Source organism: Pristis pectinata, chromosome 4, assembly GCF_009764475.1.
Source record: "Pristis pectinata isolate sPriPec2 chromosome 4, sPriPec2.1.pri, whole genome shotgun sequence".
In the NCBI taxonomy this organism is placed as follows: domain Eukaryota; kingdom Metazoa; phylum Chordata; class Chondrichthyes; order Rhinopristiformes; family Pristidae; genus Pristis; species Pristis pectinata.
Genome location: NC_067408.1, coordinates 52,576,536 through 52,592,822, shown reverse-complemented (window position 1 = coordinate 52,592,822; position 16,287 = coordinate 52,576,536). Strand labels below are relative to the sequence as shown.

The 16,287-nt window shown below is 38.7% G+C and overlaps 1 protein-coding gene across 2 annotated transcripts in view; it reads left to right on the top strand.

Moving 5' to 3' along the window:
• The window catches only part of LOC127569055 (dedicator of cytokinesis protein 2-like), a 528,829-nt gene that overhangs the window by 50,266 nt on the left and 462,276 nt on the right, over window positions 1-16,287 (top strand). For both annotated transcript variants that reach the window (XM_052013336.1, XM_052013337.1), the window contains exons 2-5: window positions 5,770-5,853; window positions 7,781-7,821; window positions 9,324-9,379; window positions 11,974-12,070. In XM_052013336.1, the coding sequence (XP_051869296.1) occupies window positions 5,770-5,853; window positions 7,781-7,821; window positions 9,324-9,379; window positions 11,974-12,070 (278 nt within the window). The remainder of the gene's footprint in view (window positions 1-5,769; window positions 5,854-7,780; window positions 7,822-9,323; window positions 9,380-11,973; window positions 12,071-16,287) is intronic.

The window sequence follows — 16,287 nt, the reverse complement described above, 5'->3', positions numbered from 1 at the left end:
GGCCGACTATCTTTTCCTTGCCCCCTCATGTTATTCCTTAACTTCACCAAAATGAGTAAAACAATTTGCTTCAGCTACATCCTGCTGTGACAAGAGAGATTCCAATATTGACTCTCTCTTTGGGTAAACAAAGTCTTTTCTAAATTCCCTGTTTAATTTTTTGCTAATTATTTTATATTTCTAGGCTCTGGTTTTAATTGTCCCTCCTCCCTCTTTCTGTTTCTCTTTCTCTGCTCTGTCAACACCACTCATTATTTCAAAGATTCCTGTTAAATTAACACTCGGTTTTCTCCTTTCAGGTGAAAAGAATTCCAGTCCAATTATCATTTTCAAAAAAAACATACCATCATATTTCTTCTATAATGCTTTTAAATCTTTCTTTCACCATCCTTGTTCCTTTATTTTCTTTTTATAAAATGTTCATTGGATATTGTTCTCCATTTGTGATCTAACCAAGGTTCAATGGCCAAAAAAATCAACGTGTGGCCTGAAAGGTCCTGTAGAAGGGCACTGAGTGGACCTCTTGTGCCACCTAACCACTGCTACATTCTTTTTTTTTGTGTGTTCCACAGTCGATATAGCAGATTACAGAGATTCTGAGGTTGGATCTGGAGAAATGGGGGCAGGAAAGGGCCAGTGGTTGGGAGCAAGTGACTGGCATGGATGCTGGTTGGTTGGAGATTAGCTTTTTAACTTGGATCCATTGGAGGTGTGGGGATGGTGGTGAGTTTGGTGCAATCCTGGGCTGACCAGAGATCTGTGGGTGAGATTGTTTGATGGGGTAGGGGTGTTGGTAAGGCTGGGGGAATTCCCAAAGGAAGGAAGGTAAGTATTTGGTCTTAGTAGAGTGGTGTCACAGCCCAGAGCAGAGCTCTTAAAACATGGTTGTTCTGGGAGTGCCCAACAACAGGTGCTCTTGGGACATTGTTGAGTTAATAAAGGGAGTGTTTCATGGAAACTAAAATAATTTGATGTGCACCTGATGCAGGAAACAAGTTAGATGTGTTGGTGCTATCTCAAATGGAAGTACTTTGTTTGAATTTCTAGATGGCACAATTCCACCCAGTGGCAATCACACTCCGCTCTGGAAAAAAAATCAACTTTCAGATGCATGGAATGGAGAAAACAAATTGGCTTTATAAATCTGAATTTTTAAGCCCATATTTTCACACTACTTCATTGCTTGTCAATTCTATCCACTGGAATTAAGCACTGGTGTTTAGTTTGCTTATATTACAGTCTCATTAACTTGTCTACTGCATTTGTGATTTGTATAATTACACAGAGAGATGCTTTTATTCTTAGATTCTCACTTCCCAAATAATATGATCTTTTTGTCTTCCTACTACAAAATTCTTATTTATCTGTCCGGATTAGCTTACCAATCATATCGCCTTCCTTCAAAGCTTTTAATATCTTCTTTAAGTATGTTCCTGTTCTTCTCAGTGTTGACTATCCCTCAATTTGTTTTCGTCAGAATGTAACACTTCACTCTTGTTAATGCAGAAATTAATTTGCCAACTATACACCCATTGTGCAAGAAAGTTACTGTGTTCCTATAATTTGTCACTGTCCTCCTTAGTCGCGACTGTTCCTACCAGCCAGCCACAAATTGGTGTTATCTGCACCTTAAGAAATTATGTTTTTTGATTCCAAGTCTACATTCTTAACATAAATTTTAAGCAATCATGGTCTCAGCACTGATCCTTGTGAGAATACAACTTTCTGCATTCTGTCACTCCAAATTGTCAGAATTTAACTATTTTTTACCTTGAAGCCAACTAACTATTCATTTTGATACATGTTCCGTAATTTTTGCATACTCTCATTCATTAGTCTTTTGTGTCTATTAAACGTTTACTAAACTGCCCTTGTCTACTCTATTGCCTGTTTAAAGAGTTCAATGAGATTGGCTAAACAAGACTTTTCTTTTTGAAGCCCATGTTAACTGTTTTATTTTTGATGTCCATTTGTTCTTCCATTTCATTTTCCATTTTCTTCTTTAACAGAGATTCTATTTCCACAGCACTGATATTAACCTTTAGTTATATTGCTCTTTCTTTCCCTGGGCATCTTATAACTTTTTATTATCTTCTAGTTCTCTGTCTCTACAGCATTTGATAAATAATTATTAAATACGGCTTCTGTTACAAAATTCATCCCAGCAGTTCATTCAGCTGTTCTCCTCTTTATTTTAAATATAGCCCTCTTTTCTAATGGCATTTTCTGGTGCATGTCTCCCTGTCAAATACAGAAGGAAGATAAACTGGAACCCAATAGTGTTCTATAGGCATATAAATGGTAAAAGTGTGACACATGGAGAAATGGTTGCTATTAAGGACTAAAAACTAGGAATTTGTACATGGACGATGAGAACTCTGGTAAGGTACTATATTACTACTAAGGTACACTTTGCATCTACCTTCACCAGGGAAGAGGGTATTTCCAAAGTAATAGTGAAGGAGGAGATATTTGAGTTATTAAAAAAGTTGGCTGAAGTGGGTAAGTCACCAGGTGGGATATATTCTAGGATTTTGAGGGAAGTAAGGGGGGAAATTGTGGAGGGACTGACCATAGTCTTTCAATCCTCTTTGGATACGTGATGGTGCCATTGGAGAATGGGGAATAGTACTCCCTTGTTCAAAGAAGGGAGTAAGGATAAGCCCAGTCATGAAAGGATATTTAGTTTAACCTTGGTGAGATGAAAGCTTTTGGAAATATTGATCCAGTTCAGGATTCATAGTTACCAGGGGAAAAATGGATTAATTAATGCAAGCCAGCATGGATTCTTAAGAGAAAATCGTGTTTAACCAATTTAATCGAATCTCTTGATGAGTTAATGGGCACAACTGAAGAGAGAAATGCAGTTAATGTGTTGTATATGGACTTCCAGATGGCTTCTGATAAGGTGCCATATTACAGGCTTATCAGCAACATTAAAGCATATAAAAGGAACATTGATAGTATGGATATGATGTTGGCTAAATAATGGACAATGGAGATTTGTTTTAAATGGTTGTTTCTCAGACTGGAGGAAGTTTCGCCTGGGATCAGAACAGGGGCCATTGCTTTATTTCATCTACATTATTGACCTAGTCTTGAGGGTACAAGCCACAATTTCTAAATTTACAGATGAACCAAAACTTGCCAGTATTGTGAACTGGAATAGGCAGGTGGAGTTTAATGTGAAGGAGCAGAGGAACACAAATTAGTGGAAATGACAAGGTAGATTAAGAAAGTGGTGAAAATGACAGACATGATTCTAGGCTTTATCAATTGAAGTATAAAGTGAAAAGTAGTGCAGTCACACGAGTTCTTTATAAAACACTGGTCCAGCATGAACTGAGAATTGTGTTTAATTCTGGTGCAGGCGTTAGAGAGGCTCCAGAAAAGATTTTAGAAAGTGGTTCCTGAATGAGAGACTACAGTTACACAGATAGATTAAAGAGACTCAACTGTTTTCTTTGGAGAAGAGAAGGCTGAGAGGAGATTTGACTATATAAAATGATGAGGGTCTGAACAGAGTGGATATTGGATGCCATTCTCATTAGTTAATGGGTCACAGACCAGAGGTGACAGGTATAATATAAGGGACAGAGATTTAGAAGTGACGAGAGGACAAAATCTCTTGACACAGATTGGTTGGAATCTGGAATGCACAGCCTGCAGATGTGATGGAGGTAGATTCCATTGTGGCCTTGAAGAGAGAACTGGATAAGTATATGGTGGATAAAAATTTGCAGGCTACATGAAATTATTGATTTGTTCTGGTAGAGAGGATATGATAGGTCAAATGGTCTTCTGTAATGTAACCACTCTACGCTTCTCCCTTCCCTTCCTCACTGAACTTTGCTCTCTCCTCATGTTCACCAGTCAGTCTCCCCCATTCCACCTCTTCCTTTACCAGCAGCCCTACTTTCCTGAGTCTCTTTTCATCACAGTGTCTCATTAATGTTTCATTTGTTGGCAGAATATGTTGTACAATCTGTCATACTTTCAGTGTGCTTTAATCCGTATAAATACTAATGGGCCACACTTGTGGTCTGTGGCCCAGCTTTCCTTGTTCTGTAACAAGGATCAGAAAGCTAATTAAACCACTAAATCACACGTCTTTGACAAATCCACACTTTGAGGACTCCAATTCCCTGTGGCTGTTTAGAACGGTACTGGTTTTGGCAAAAGGGGAAATGACTCAAGGAGTGGCAGCTCCTCCATCAGTAGAGGTGCCAGGCATGGTACTGAGCAGCTGGGACCTGCCTCTGACTCCCATGGTGTCTGGGAAATGACAGCAGGTGGCTGGACAACTGGAGAAAGAAACTGCCATCTGCTCACTTTGGTCACTTGTAAAAGGTTGTAGTAACTTCACACCTTGCCATTTTGGACTCTTTGAGAAACAGGACTGAATAAAGAATGTCTAAAGCAATAACTTGTCCATCACTGACATAGGATCTACCATTGCTTTAAGACATGTCATCAGCCATTACCTGGCAATTTAAGGCAACCTATTTCTATTTCTATTTTTGATGAGAACATTGTTGTGCTACCTTTGTTAATTTTTTTAAACATTATGTTTAATTTCTGCCTTGGTGTCAGGCATTGCTATGAGTTAATTGGATCATTCATTATTTTATAAGTTTCCCACCATAATGTAATTCAGAATTGATAATTCTACAAAAGTAAACTGACTTCCCTTTAATGCTACAAGGTTTCACTTGTATTCTCAGATCAATGCAATCTCAGTTTTTTTTATCTCAAGCAACTTTGCAAGTTGAAAATACAGTGGTCAAAATTTCTTTCAAAGTCAAGTTTATTGTCAGATGTACAAGAACATGTATGCACAGGCAGATAAGCAGCATTCACAAGAAACTCATAAATTAAGCAAAAATTATACATAATGTTTACAAGAAAACATAATTAGAACAAAAAAATAAAAATCCATTGTAGTGCAAAGTGATCAAAGTGGTTACAGTGTTGCTATACTGGGGTAGTGATTCAGGTTCCCTCTTGTCATTGAGAGCTAAGTACTATTACAGAGAAGAGGGCAGACTAGAAGACAGGTGGGAGAACAGACTAAAAAACACACCACTGCACAGATGGGAGTTCAGCATGACAGACTGCAGGCTCATGCACACTTGGGCATAGATTAAAACAGCGACTTCAGCACAGACTATAGTTCAGTTTAGGCTGCAGAGTGTGCTGCCTTGCAGAGTGCTGTGTGGAGATCAGTCTACAGCATAAACATTACATTCCACTCAGGTCTACAGACATATTGTGATCTTAAAATCTTAAGAGTCTTTCCTACCTGAATGTCTCGGCTTTAGCCTGGATTTGACAAGTCTGCAAAATTACTGAGGGCGAAGAAAAAGTGAAATAAAAACAGAAAATGCTGGAAACACTCAGCAGGTCAGGCAGCATCTGTGGAAAGGGAAACAGAGTTAACAATTCAGATCAAGAGACAATCTGCCAGAAAGAAATTGCATGATCTGAGAATACAAATGAAACATTGTGATATTAAAGGTATACCCCTCTACATTTGCAGATCATCCATTGCATGTTACATGACGGTCAGAACCTTATAGATCAGTGAATAAACCAAACCACCACATGCAATGCCAATAGTATATGGAATTTCTTAATAATTTTATTTCTGATGTAAAGCTGCACCATTTAGAAGTGAATCAATGTAGAGGACTTGCACAAAAAAAATGAAGTGACCAATTTTGTTTACCATGACCATAATCTGATTTTGACTGTTTTTATTATTTCTAGCTATTTCCAATTTTGAGGCCCAGAAGGATCGTCATCTCTCCCTGTACATCGGAGATACAGTGCAAATCCTGGAAAAGTGTGAAGGTAAAGTCACCAGCAAAGAAGGAATAGTAGCTCGATAGATAGTTATATAAGGAACTACAATGGGAAATTCAATGCATTGTTTGCTATTTTTAATAGAAAGAGAAATAATTATTTTCATGGTGAGGCAGCTAAATTGAAGCCATAATATGGAAACCTATCAGCTCCTGATCAATTCTTTTCCTTGCCATTCATATCAATTTTTTTTTATTTTACTCAGTTGTTTTCCTGCCAAGAGTTTCCAGAAATGAAAAGTAAACAGAAATATTTTGGGGGGAAAAAATCACAAAAATGAAATAACAGGGATTCTGGAAGTCTGAAATAAAAACAGGAAATGATGGAAATACTTAGTGGACTAGTCGGCATTTGTAGACTAGGAAACCATTAATGTTTCAGATTGGTGACCTTTTACCAGAACATTACCATTGTTTCTCTCTTCACAGATGTTGATTTATCTGTTGAGTATTCCCAGCATTATGCTCATAAGCAAGTATTTTTTTTCTGGTATTTTCCAATCTGTTACATAATTCAATGATCATTATCAGTTGGCAATGTTTACAACTTTTGTATGAGAGTACAAAAGGTTACTAACTACAGATTAATTTTGCCTCTCTTAAGAATGTTTCAAATTTCTAACCTTTGGCAAATCTTTCACAATATCCCACCTTCTATTTGAATTGCTTATTGCGTTGGAGAGCACAAAAGAAATAGGAGCAGGAATAGGCCACATTGTCCCTCGATCTACCTCCACTATTAAGATCATGACTGATCTGATTTTGGCCTCAACTCTACTTTTCTGCCTGTTCCTCATAACCCTTATCCACCCCACAGACCAAGGAACCACCCATTCTAGCCTTGAACAGGTTCAATAACACATTCTCCAAAGATCTCCGTAATAGAAAACTCCACAGTTTCATGAACAACTGAAACAAATAATTGTCTCTCATGCCCATCTTAAATGAGCTACCCCTTTTTCTGAAACTGTGTCTCCTGAGATTCCCTTCCTCCAGATTCTTTCACCATCCCACTGTGGGTTCCCCATTAATGCTAATAGTCAAAACTTCATTGCAAATAAAGCTTACTTTTCTGTATATTCTTTGGAGGAATAATGTCAGAAAATCAGGAAAAAGAGAGAAATTCAGAAACCAAGCACTATTATCTTTCTTCTACCGAGATGGTGGAAGTTGAAAGAACTGTTTTTCAGTCGGGTAGTTCTCATGATCCAATCACAGACAGAATTCTGAGAGTATTGCAGATCACCTTGGGAGTAAACCGTCACAGTTTTGAAACCTCTGATTAAAATCTTATGCTATTCCTTGCTCCTGATTAAAATACCAATTTGAGAATTTTGCTCATTGATGGCATAAATTCGACCAAAATATTGTGTCCCAGCTGCTTCTGCGATGAGTTGGACTTTTAGTCTTGGGACTAGTAACCATAAGTCAGTCAGAAAATCTGTGAATGAAGCCATAACTCTGAGCAAAACACCCACTAGAGTCAAACTTATAAGTCAGAGAGATATCCAGAACAGAAACAAGCCTTTCAGCCCACCACATTCATGCTAGCCATCAGGCACCCATCTGTACTAATCCTGTTTACCAGCACGAGCTCCATCTTGATCTAAACTGCCATATTACCAGAGCTCTCCACATTGTATTTCCTTATTTTCTCAAGCATTGGATAAACTGTACAACTCAGCTCACACCTCCAATTGTACAATAGAAAGTAACATGGTATTATAAATACACAGATACATTTAGGGGACATTAGGTAAACGCATGAGGCAGAAAAGGACATGGATATGTCAATAGATTTAGGTGAAGTACATTGGGAGGAGGGTCCTGTGGAGCATAACCACCAATGTAGACTGCTGACAGCCAGTGGCCTGATTCTGTGTCCTGAGTTTTACCAATGTTAATCTTTCCTACAGGATGGTATAAAGGATGCTTGGTGAAAAACAAGTCACAACTGGTAAGGCACTATCACGTTTATTTTGAATTTTAGCTCTGGGCTCTTGAATCTATATATGGTTTCAATTTTTAAAGGGTTAAATTCCCATTAATGCAATTGATCTCAATTTAAGCTTTGGATTGACTCAATTATTAATAAAATAACTTGTTCAAGGATTGTATTTAAGTAATACATTGAAAGCCAAAATGTCAAAAAAATCATTGCAGAGAGAATGAATTTCCAGTATTTCAATTACAACCACACTTGTCATTGAGCTACTTGTAAATCCTACAACCTGATTTGTCAAGACATGTAACCCTTTGGCAAACAAGATGTGGTTGAAATCAGTCACTATCTATCCCCTCCTTCCTCCACCCAGAGATGATGTCCTCTGGCCCTCTCACTCAATGCATGAATACATCAAAGCTCATTCAGAAATCTTAGTATTTTTCTGGTGTGGCTAATCATATATATTCATTCTTCCTTTTCCCCATGCTGTGAAATATTCAATCTAGTTTAGGCAATCATATTACAAGACTCAATTCAGAGGACACTGTAGTTTTCATTTGTTCCCTGTAGATGGGTATGTTTCATTAACTGTCAACTAAGACATCAGGCAAAGCTTGTTAGAATAACAGATTGCTCTTTCTGCAGGTGACAAGTGCCTGGTAAAGATCACACAAGACATATAGTAATTATTAAGAGAACAGAATCTTTAGCAGAGATGTTAATTTTTTAGCATTAATTTACATAACATTTTATGTGATGTACACCCCTTCTGGTACTTCTCGTTACAAAATTAGTTTGCCAAATATTATCAGAATGGGCTCTCCTGCTTAAGGCAAATATCATTGTTCAACAGCTATGGAACCTGGAATTTCAATGTCTTGACCTTTCCAGTTAAAGTTGTGCTGAGCATTTTCCCCCAAATGCTGTGTAAATTCACCTTTAAATATGCCACTGCAACCTAGCCCTATAACTGCAAAATAGGGTGAGATGTTGACTAAATCAACTGTATTATTCTGACAGCCCCCATGAGCACAATGACAGCATCCTTATCTTAATATTTTTAGAAAACTAACATAGAACAGCTGCTCCAATGGGTCCCGAAAACAATGTCATCCTTGTTTCATTTGTATTGACTCCTTACTTGTTCCATATCAAAGGCCACATGTTCTTAGCTCCCAGCTAACATTCCATTATCACCATTCTGTTCTGTGTTATTACATCTGGAAAGAATAAAATGTTGCAAAAGAATACATTTGTTAGAGATCAAAAAGCAAGTTCATGCAATAATTATAATGTTGATAATCCATCGTGATGAGGAATATAACCCTTTACTTTGTACTTACCTTCATAATTGTATTTTAATCAGCTATAATCTGATTTCTGTTGATTTTATTCCATAATACATTAACAAAGGTTTGAATGATTCTGCTCATGTTGAGATATTTAAAAAATCTCGAAAGCAGTGTGGAAATCAGTAATTGCATCTGCTAATGAAGATCCTGTTTACTTTGCAGGGTGTGTTCCCAGCATCATTTGTACATGTCAAAGAAGCTATCGTGGAGAAAAGAGGGTAGGAATTAAAACTGAAGTCTATTAATGTCGCCCCTTAACACTTTTTTATATATGTATATATACAATATTCATTCAAGGGATGGGGGCTTCACAGGCGGAGCCAGCATTTAATTGACCAATCCTAGTTGCCCTTATAAGATGGTGGTGAGCTGCCTTCTTGAACCATTGCAGTCCTTGAGGTATGGGTACACCCAGAATGCTGCATAAGGAGTCAAGTGAGTTGCTGCAGTGCATCCTGTAGATGGTACAAACTGCTGCTCCTGTGTGTTGGTGGTAGAGTGAGTGAATGGTTGTGGATGGGATACCTTATCAAGCAGGCTACTATGTCCTGTACAGTGTGGAGCTACTTGAATGTTGTTGAAGCTGCACTCATCCAGGCAAGCGTAGAGTATTCCATCACACTCCTGACTTGAGTTTTGTAGATGGAGGACATGCTTTGGGGAGTAAGATGTGAATTACCTGTTGCAGAATTCCTAGGCTCTGACCTGCTCTTGTAGCTATATTGTGTGTATGGCTACTCCAGTTCAATTTGTTGAAACCTTCACTTAAGCTCTTGGTAGCAAGCTGGTGTGTTGTAAACACTGGTCCAATTACAAAGTATTTATACTGCGATGTATCATATTAATTTGCATTTAGGTTGCATTTTCTTTCACTTGGAGCCCTGGTCCTACATTAGATGAGTTGATTATAGAGCAGTATCTTTTATCGAAGAGTTGCAATGGGCAATTATACTGCAGGGCCCAGTTGTGGATGCAGTGAGATAGAGGGGTGGGAAATCATCACTGTTTACTTGTTACAGGGTTTGACTTTGAAGTATATTTAGCAGTGTCCACCCAATTCATAATGGAATTGAAACCGCCAAGTTGTATTGTTCAAGAATAGACAACACAACTGCTGATTATGGAAATAAACTTGCATTTAATTTAGCCCTTGTTTGATGAGGTGCCAACTGATGTATCAGGCTTGAATCTTTTAATTTCAGCATTAACTCATTGGTAGCATTCTTAAATCAGGATTGTTCCTGAGTCCCTGAGTTGGATTTATTTTTATTTATTTTGCTACAGGATATGTTATCGCAAGCAAAAGATTTATTGTCCACCTCTTCTTGCCCCTAATGATTTACAGGGCAGTTTCAGAGGGCAGTTAAAAGTCAACATCCTACTGGGTCTGGAGTTCTGACAACACTATTACTGATACTAAATTTTCAGTTCCAGATTTAATTACATGGATTCAGACTTAAACTCCTATTCCCTGAACATCCTAGTCTGCATTCTCTGCATCCTAGTCCAATAACATAGCCACAATATTACCCCTTACCATTATAAGTTCTGGTGGCTTGCTCATAAACAGCTACCAAATGCACTCTCATGCCTCAGACAGGGTTCTACAAGTTTCAGGCCATCATCTAAATTAAAAACTAAGGTCATGCTGTCGTAACTGGCCATGGTCATACTGAAAAGTCATCACCATGGTGAAAAGTCGAAGCCATGGTATGTGGAGCAATGTGTGGGAAAGAGAATATATATGAAGGTGAAACAATGTAGGCTCTCTGCAAAAGAATTGTAGGATAGTCTTATTTTGCAGCACAGAGAGAATGATTGAGTTGAAACCAAATGGTCCCGAAGATAGGTTTGGAGGAGATCTTGTGACGTTAACTAGTTTGGATGTGCATCAGGCCAGTTCTTGCCGAAGGCATTGTAGATGTTGAAAGAACAAGTGAGGAGATTTGCTAAAGTTTATGCATAAAAACCTCAGGCAGTTTAAAGTAGGAGCTTGAACTGAGTGCTAAATCTTCCTTGTGACTGATCATTCTAAAAAGAGCATCCAATGCAATTAGCTATGATTGGCAATTTGAAACAAATTAGGCAATTTGTGAGATGTATTAAAAACAGTTGAAAGTTATAATAGAAAATAATAAAGCACAGGAAACAATAAAAAGACTTTGAGATGACACAGTGCTGTCAATAATTGCTGGCTTTCCAGTGAAGTAACCTTCTTTATCCTTCAGCATTGCTCAACCTTGGTTAACAGAAAGACATTTGGTTTATGAATGAAACAAAGGCTTTAGAAAGCAGGGAGTAGATCTGGCAGCAGCTGCAGTTAAAATAGACAGGACATTTGGAGTATGGACCCTTGCTCAGAACTTTTTATTTTGTTATCAGCATCTGCATTATTTGATCTCATATCTACATTGATGTGGGCCCCTCTTGTCTAAGCAAAGCCCTTCCAATTGGCTAATGATGTTGGATGGATTTTCAAATTAAATTAACACAGCAGCAAATTAATACTAGAAAACTATGTGTATAATGAGCATCTTGGGGAAACGGAAAATGGATAGGCTTATAGACGTTGGTGACAAGAGTGGGACAAGGCTAATGTGACAACGAGCAATTGGGCTAAATTACATTTCAGTGCTGTAAATTCCACTTAATTCTATGTAATTCTTTGTGCTGAAACTGCTTGAATAACTCAGTTAATTTTGTGTAGTAGTTTGAAAAATGAAAATTGACACTAACAGATGGTTAACTCTGCAGCCTGCAGTTGCATGATTCCTGTCTCTGTTTATTCACTATGTAACATGTTTCTTTCCAGAAACGTGGAGAATGTTTCCTCTGCTGAAATGCCATTGGTGCAGGAGGTCACCACCACTCTGCGGGAGTGGGGTAACATCTGGAAACAACTCTATACGGTAAGGAGTTGTCATAGTTTTACTACTTGTTTACCCTTAAGCCAAATGGTTTACTAGGCTATTTCAGAGGGCAGTTAAGAGCCAACCCTTCATTTGGTCTGGAGTCACATATATGCCAGATGTAAACAACCTTGTGAAAGGCACTATTGAACCAGACAAACTACTAGTTTCAAGGTCACCATTACTAATACTAACGTTTCAATTCCAGGTTTATTCAATTAGATTTAGACTTAAATTCATATCCTAGGCCTTCTAAGAAAGAGTGTGATCAACTACCAATACAAAACCTAATTATCAGCTCAAACAGCATGGTGAGAATTCTGCAGTGACTTTTCACTACCAAGACTGGAGTTGAATGAAGACCAATCTGCTGGGACAAGTTTGGAAGGAGGCAGGGCAGATATATTAACACCTCCTGACCAAAGGTTGAGTTTTCGTATTTTCATAATGAAGCTCATACAGGGACAGAAGGATGGTTAGAGTGGGAATTAAAAATATTCAGATTTCAACCTCCCAGGAACATAGCAGCAGGTCTTAGTCCCTTGAGTCTATTCTGTCATTCAACTAGATCTGAGCTGATCTGTCTCAATTTTATCTGTCAGCCTTAGTTTCATAACCATTAAAATCTTTGCCGAACAAAATCTACCAAGTTCAGCTTTTAAAATTTTCAATTGATCCTGATTTTCAACTGTTTTCCAATATTCCAGATATTTGCACCACACTTTTATGATTCCTGACATCCTACTTGAACCCCAATGGAAAACACCGTAAATGCTGGAAGTCTGTCCTGACATGTTGACACTGTTTCTCACTCCAAGGATGCTGCCTGACCGATTCAGTATACCAGAATTTTCTGTTTTTATTTCATTCTCAAGTTGTCCAGCTTCATACATTTTTGTCCAAAACTCACTCACTGGTTTCCCCATCAGTTCCTTTAATCGTAAGTACTTAATTAGATGACCACCTTAATTTTCAACACTCAAGTTCGTGGAACTGATCTGGCCAATTAAACCTTTCAGTCCAGCATTATTCTGATTTTAAAAAAAACAAAAGCATAGTGGAAACACTCAGCAGGTCAGGCAGCATCTGTGGAGAAAGAAACAGTGTTAGAACTTCAGGCCAAAGATCCATCATCAGTATCTATAGTTCACCATCTCCAAAGTTAATATACCTATCAATTTCAGAAATAAAGGTTGTTAAATTTCTGGCAGATGTTACAGCCAGTCTGAGAGATCTTGATGCTGGGATTAAAAACTCTTACTATTGCCTAATTATAAAGTCCTGAAGATCTTGCTTCTCTCATCAAAAAAGGAAGAACCTTCAGAGGAATCCTACTTACACTGAAGTATTTCCCAGGAGTATCTCAGTTAGATTTTCTTCCACCAGACGCTAGACAGGTTATTCCCAAATTTCTGACAGTGTAGAAAAAAAAAGTGATGACGATATTCTTTTAAACCTTGCAGTGGGTTAATACAACCATTGTTAGTACAAATCTCTATGCAATGTATCTCTCAATACAATACCAAAGCCTGGAGAGGGGGAGGATTGAAGCAGTAAAATATCAGTCATTGATGATAGAGGGTGGTTCAATCAAGATTATTCATAGATTCAACACTTAGCCGAAAAAACAACAATGTTCAATGAACATCATGACCTTTTTAATGGATACTTTAGAAGGATACTTTACCTATTGTAGCACACATTGAAATTATGTGTGATCTTGTCAGTCTTCCACTCTGACTGAGCCATGCTGAGAGCCTGCTCCTGCAACAGCTGCACTATTGTTTTGGTTGCCAGGACCAAACGAACAGCTGAATCAGCCCTGGTTCAGCTGCTAACCTCGCCAACTGATGGTTCTCATCTGGGTTCAGAAATCCTACACAAGTTGCCCACTGAGTGGTTAGAATATGGAATTTACTTCTGCATGTATTAAGGTAGATAGCACTGATACAGAAAGAGGAATCGAGGTCAGTAAGCAAGAAAGCCTCACAGTGATGCAACTAGTAGAGCTGCTGTCTCAGAGCTCCTGTGACCCGAGGTCAATTCTGATCTGTGATGTCTGTGTGGAGTTTGCACATTCTCCCTGTGACTGTATTCTTTCCACACCCCAAAGATGTGCAAAACGGTTGGTTAACTGGCCACTGTAAATTGTTCCTGGTGAAGGTGGATGATAGAATTTAGATGCAGTTGATGGGAATGTGGGGAGAATAGCTTTCAGCAGAAATTAATGAGGGAATGAGATTGCTCTGCGAGCTTGTATAGACTCGATGGGCTGAAATAGCCTTGTGCTATGTCAAAAGGAGAGATGGAGGGAGAAGAAATCATAAGATAGGCTATCATGGGGTTAGGAAGAGGCACATGTGGACAGAGTCCAGTTGGGATGAATGAAATATGTGTGCTGCAGATTCCATGCAGGTTCCACTTGAGAACCATGGATTACTGTTAAGTAATGTCATGAATCAGCTACTTCAGGAGAGGAGGGATGAAAACTGTTGCTGGCAGTATAAAGACAGATTAAACTTCATTCCAATCAACCCACATACAATCTGCTGAATGATTTTCTTTTTGTACTTTATTCTTCTGGGTTTGGCATCCAGTGTTCTCTCATCTGTGAAGGTTATTCCTTTCTAATCATCACTAATGTATCAGCCTTGCTTGCTTGTCACATCTGTTTTTCTAGGGAAATTGAAATGCAGTAACCCTTCTCTCGCCTGTTCCCTCCCGGAGCCGTGCTAAAGAGCTGTTAAATCAAGGGTTGTCCTGCAGGGAAGATATCTGCACATCGCAGTCAAACTGTGGGGTAGATAATAGGTTCTTTAATTAGTAGCTACACTTCCCTTACAGGTGGTGCTGTCAAAATCAAATCTTCTTTCTGGCATTATAAGATTGTGTGGTCAAACACCATTATATGAAGTGGGAACTTTAGGGTCCGATATTGCACCACAGACTGTGGAACATGAGCTCTTAGCCTGAAAATACAAACCTGCAGATGCCAGAAATCGGAAATAAAAAAAAGAAGGTGCTGGGAAATACTCAGCAGCTCAGGCAGCATCTGTGGAAAGAGAAAGAAAGTTAACATTTCAGGTTGAAAGAATGTTTAATGTTTCTCTTTCCACAAGAAGTCTTTGACCGGAATTGTAAACTCTGCTTCTCTCTCCACAGATGTTGAGTTCTCCAGCATTTTTATTTTTATTTATTATAGCTCTTGACCTGAGTGCTCTGTATCTGCAGCTCAACTCTCAGAACATTAATAGTTTCCCCGAATTACCATGAGTATGGAACTGAGGGGGAAATTGCTTGTTGGAACTAACAAGGTGGTTCTGCTCATTAAGGCTGCTCATCTAAATCCAATGTGGGTCCATTCTTGCTTTGGTTTGGGCCCAGTAATATTCACACTTCAGATAGATTCATTCTTGCAGAATTAGAAAATAAATCGATGATTTAAAGGTCCAGTGGGATTTTTGCACAGGAAAAAATAAGTATACTTGAAGGCCACAAGATCTTATCTGGGTTCTGCCAATCAGTTGCCTGAATGAAAATGGTCAGTCATACAAACACCAGCAACTGGTTGGCCAATGGGAGCAGCAGATAGTTGAAGGTCAGCATGAAGTCAGTGGGCGGAAGGGCCTGTTTCCATGCTGTATCATGCTATGATGTAAACAAAAACTACAGATGCAGGAAATCTAAAATAAAGAAAAGAAAATGCTGGAAATACTCAGCAGGTCAGGATGCACCTGTGGGAAGAGAATCAGAGTTAATGGTTCAGGTCGAAGACCCTTTCTCACAACTGAGAAGGAGACAAAGGGAGCTTGTTAAACTGCAGGGAGGGTTGGGGAGGGGATGTCTCTGACAAGGTAAACCTGGGTCACCATGGGGATAAACTGCAAACAAGGTTATTTGATGAATGAGAAAATGGGAGCAGTTATAGGGGGAGAACATAGATAGAAGAATGTATGATATATAGAAGATATTTATTTATTAGTCATATGTACATCAAAACACACAGTGAAATGCATCTTTTTGCATTACTGAAAATGTGCTGGGGCCAGCCCGCAAGTGTCACCACTCTTCCGACGCCAACATAGCATGCCCACAACTTCCTAACCCGTACAACTTTGGAATGTGGGAGGAAACCGGAGCACCCGGAGGAAACCCATGCTAACATGGGGAAAACATACAAACTCCTTACAGAGTTGTGAAATGCAGAGCAGGAAGCC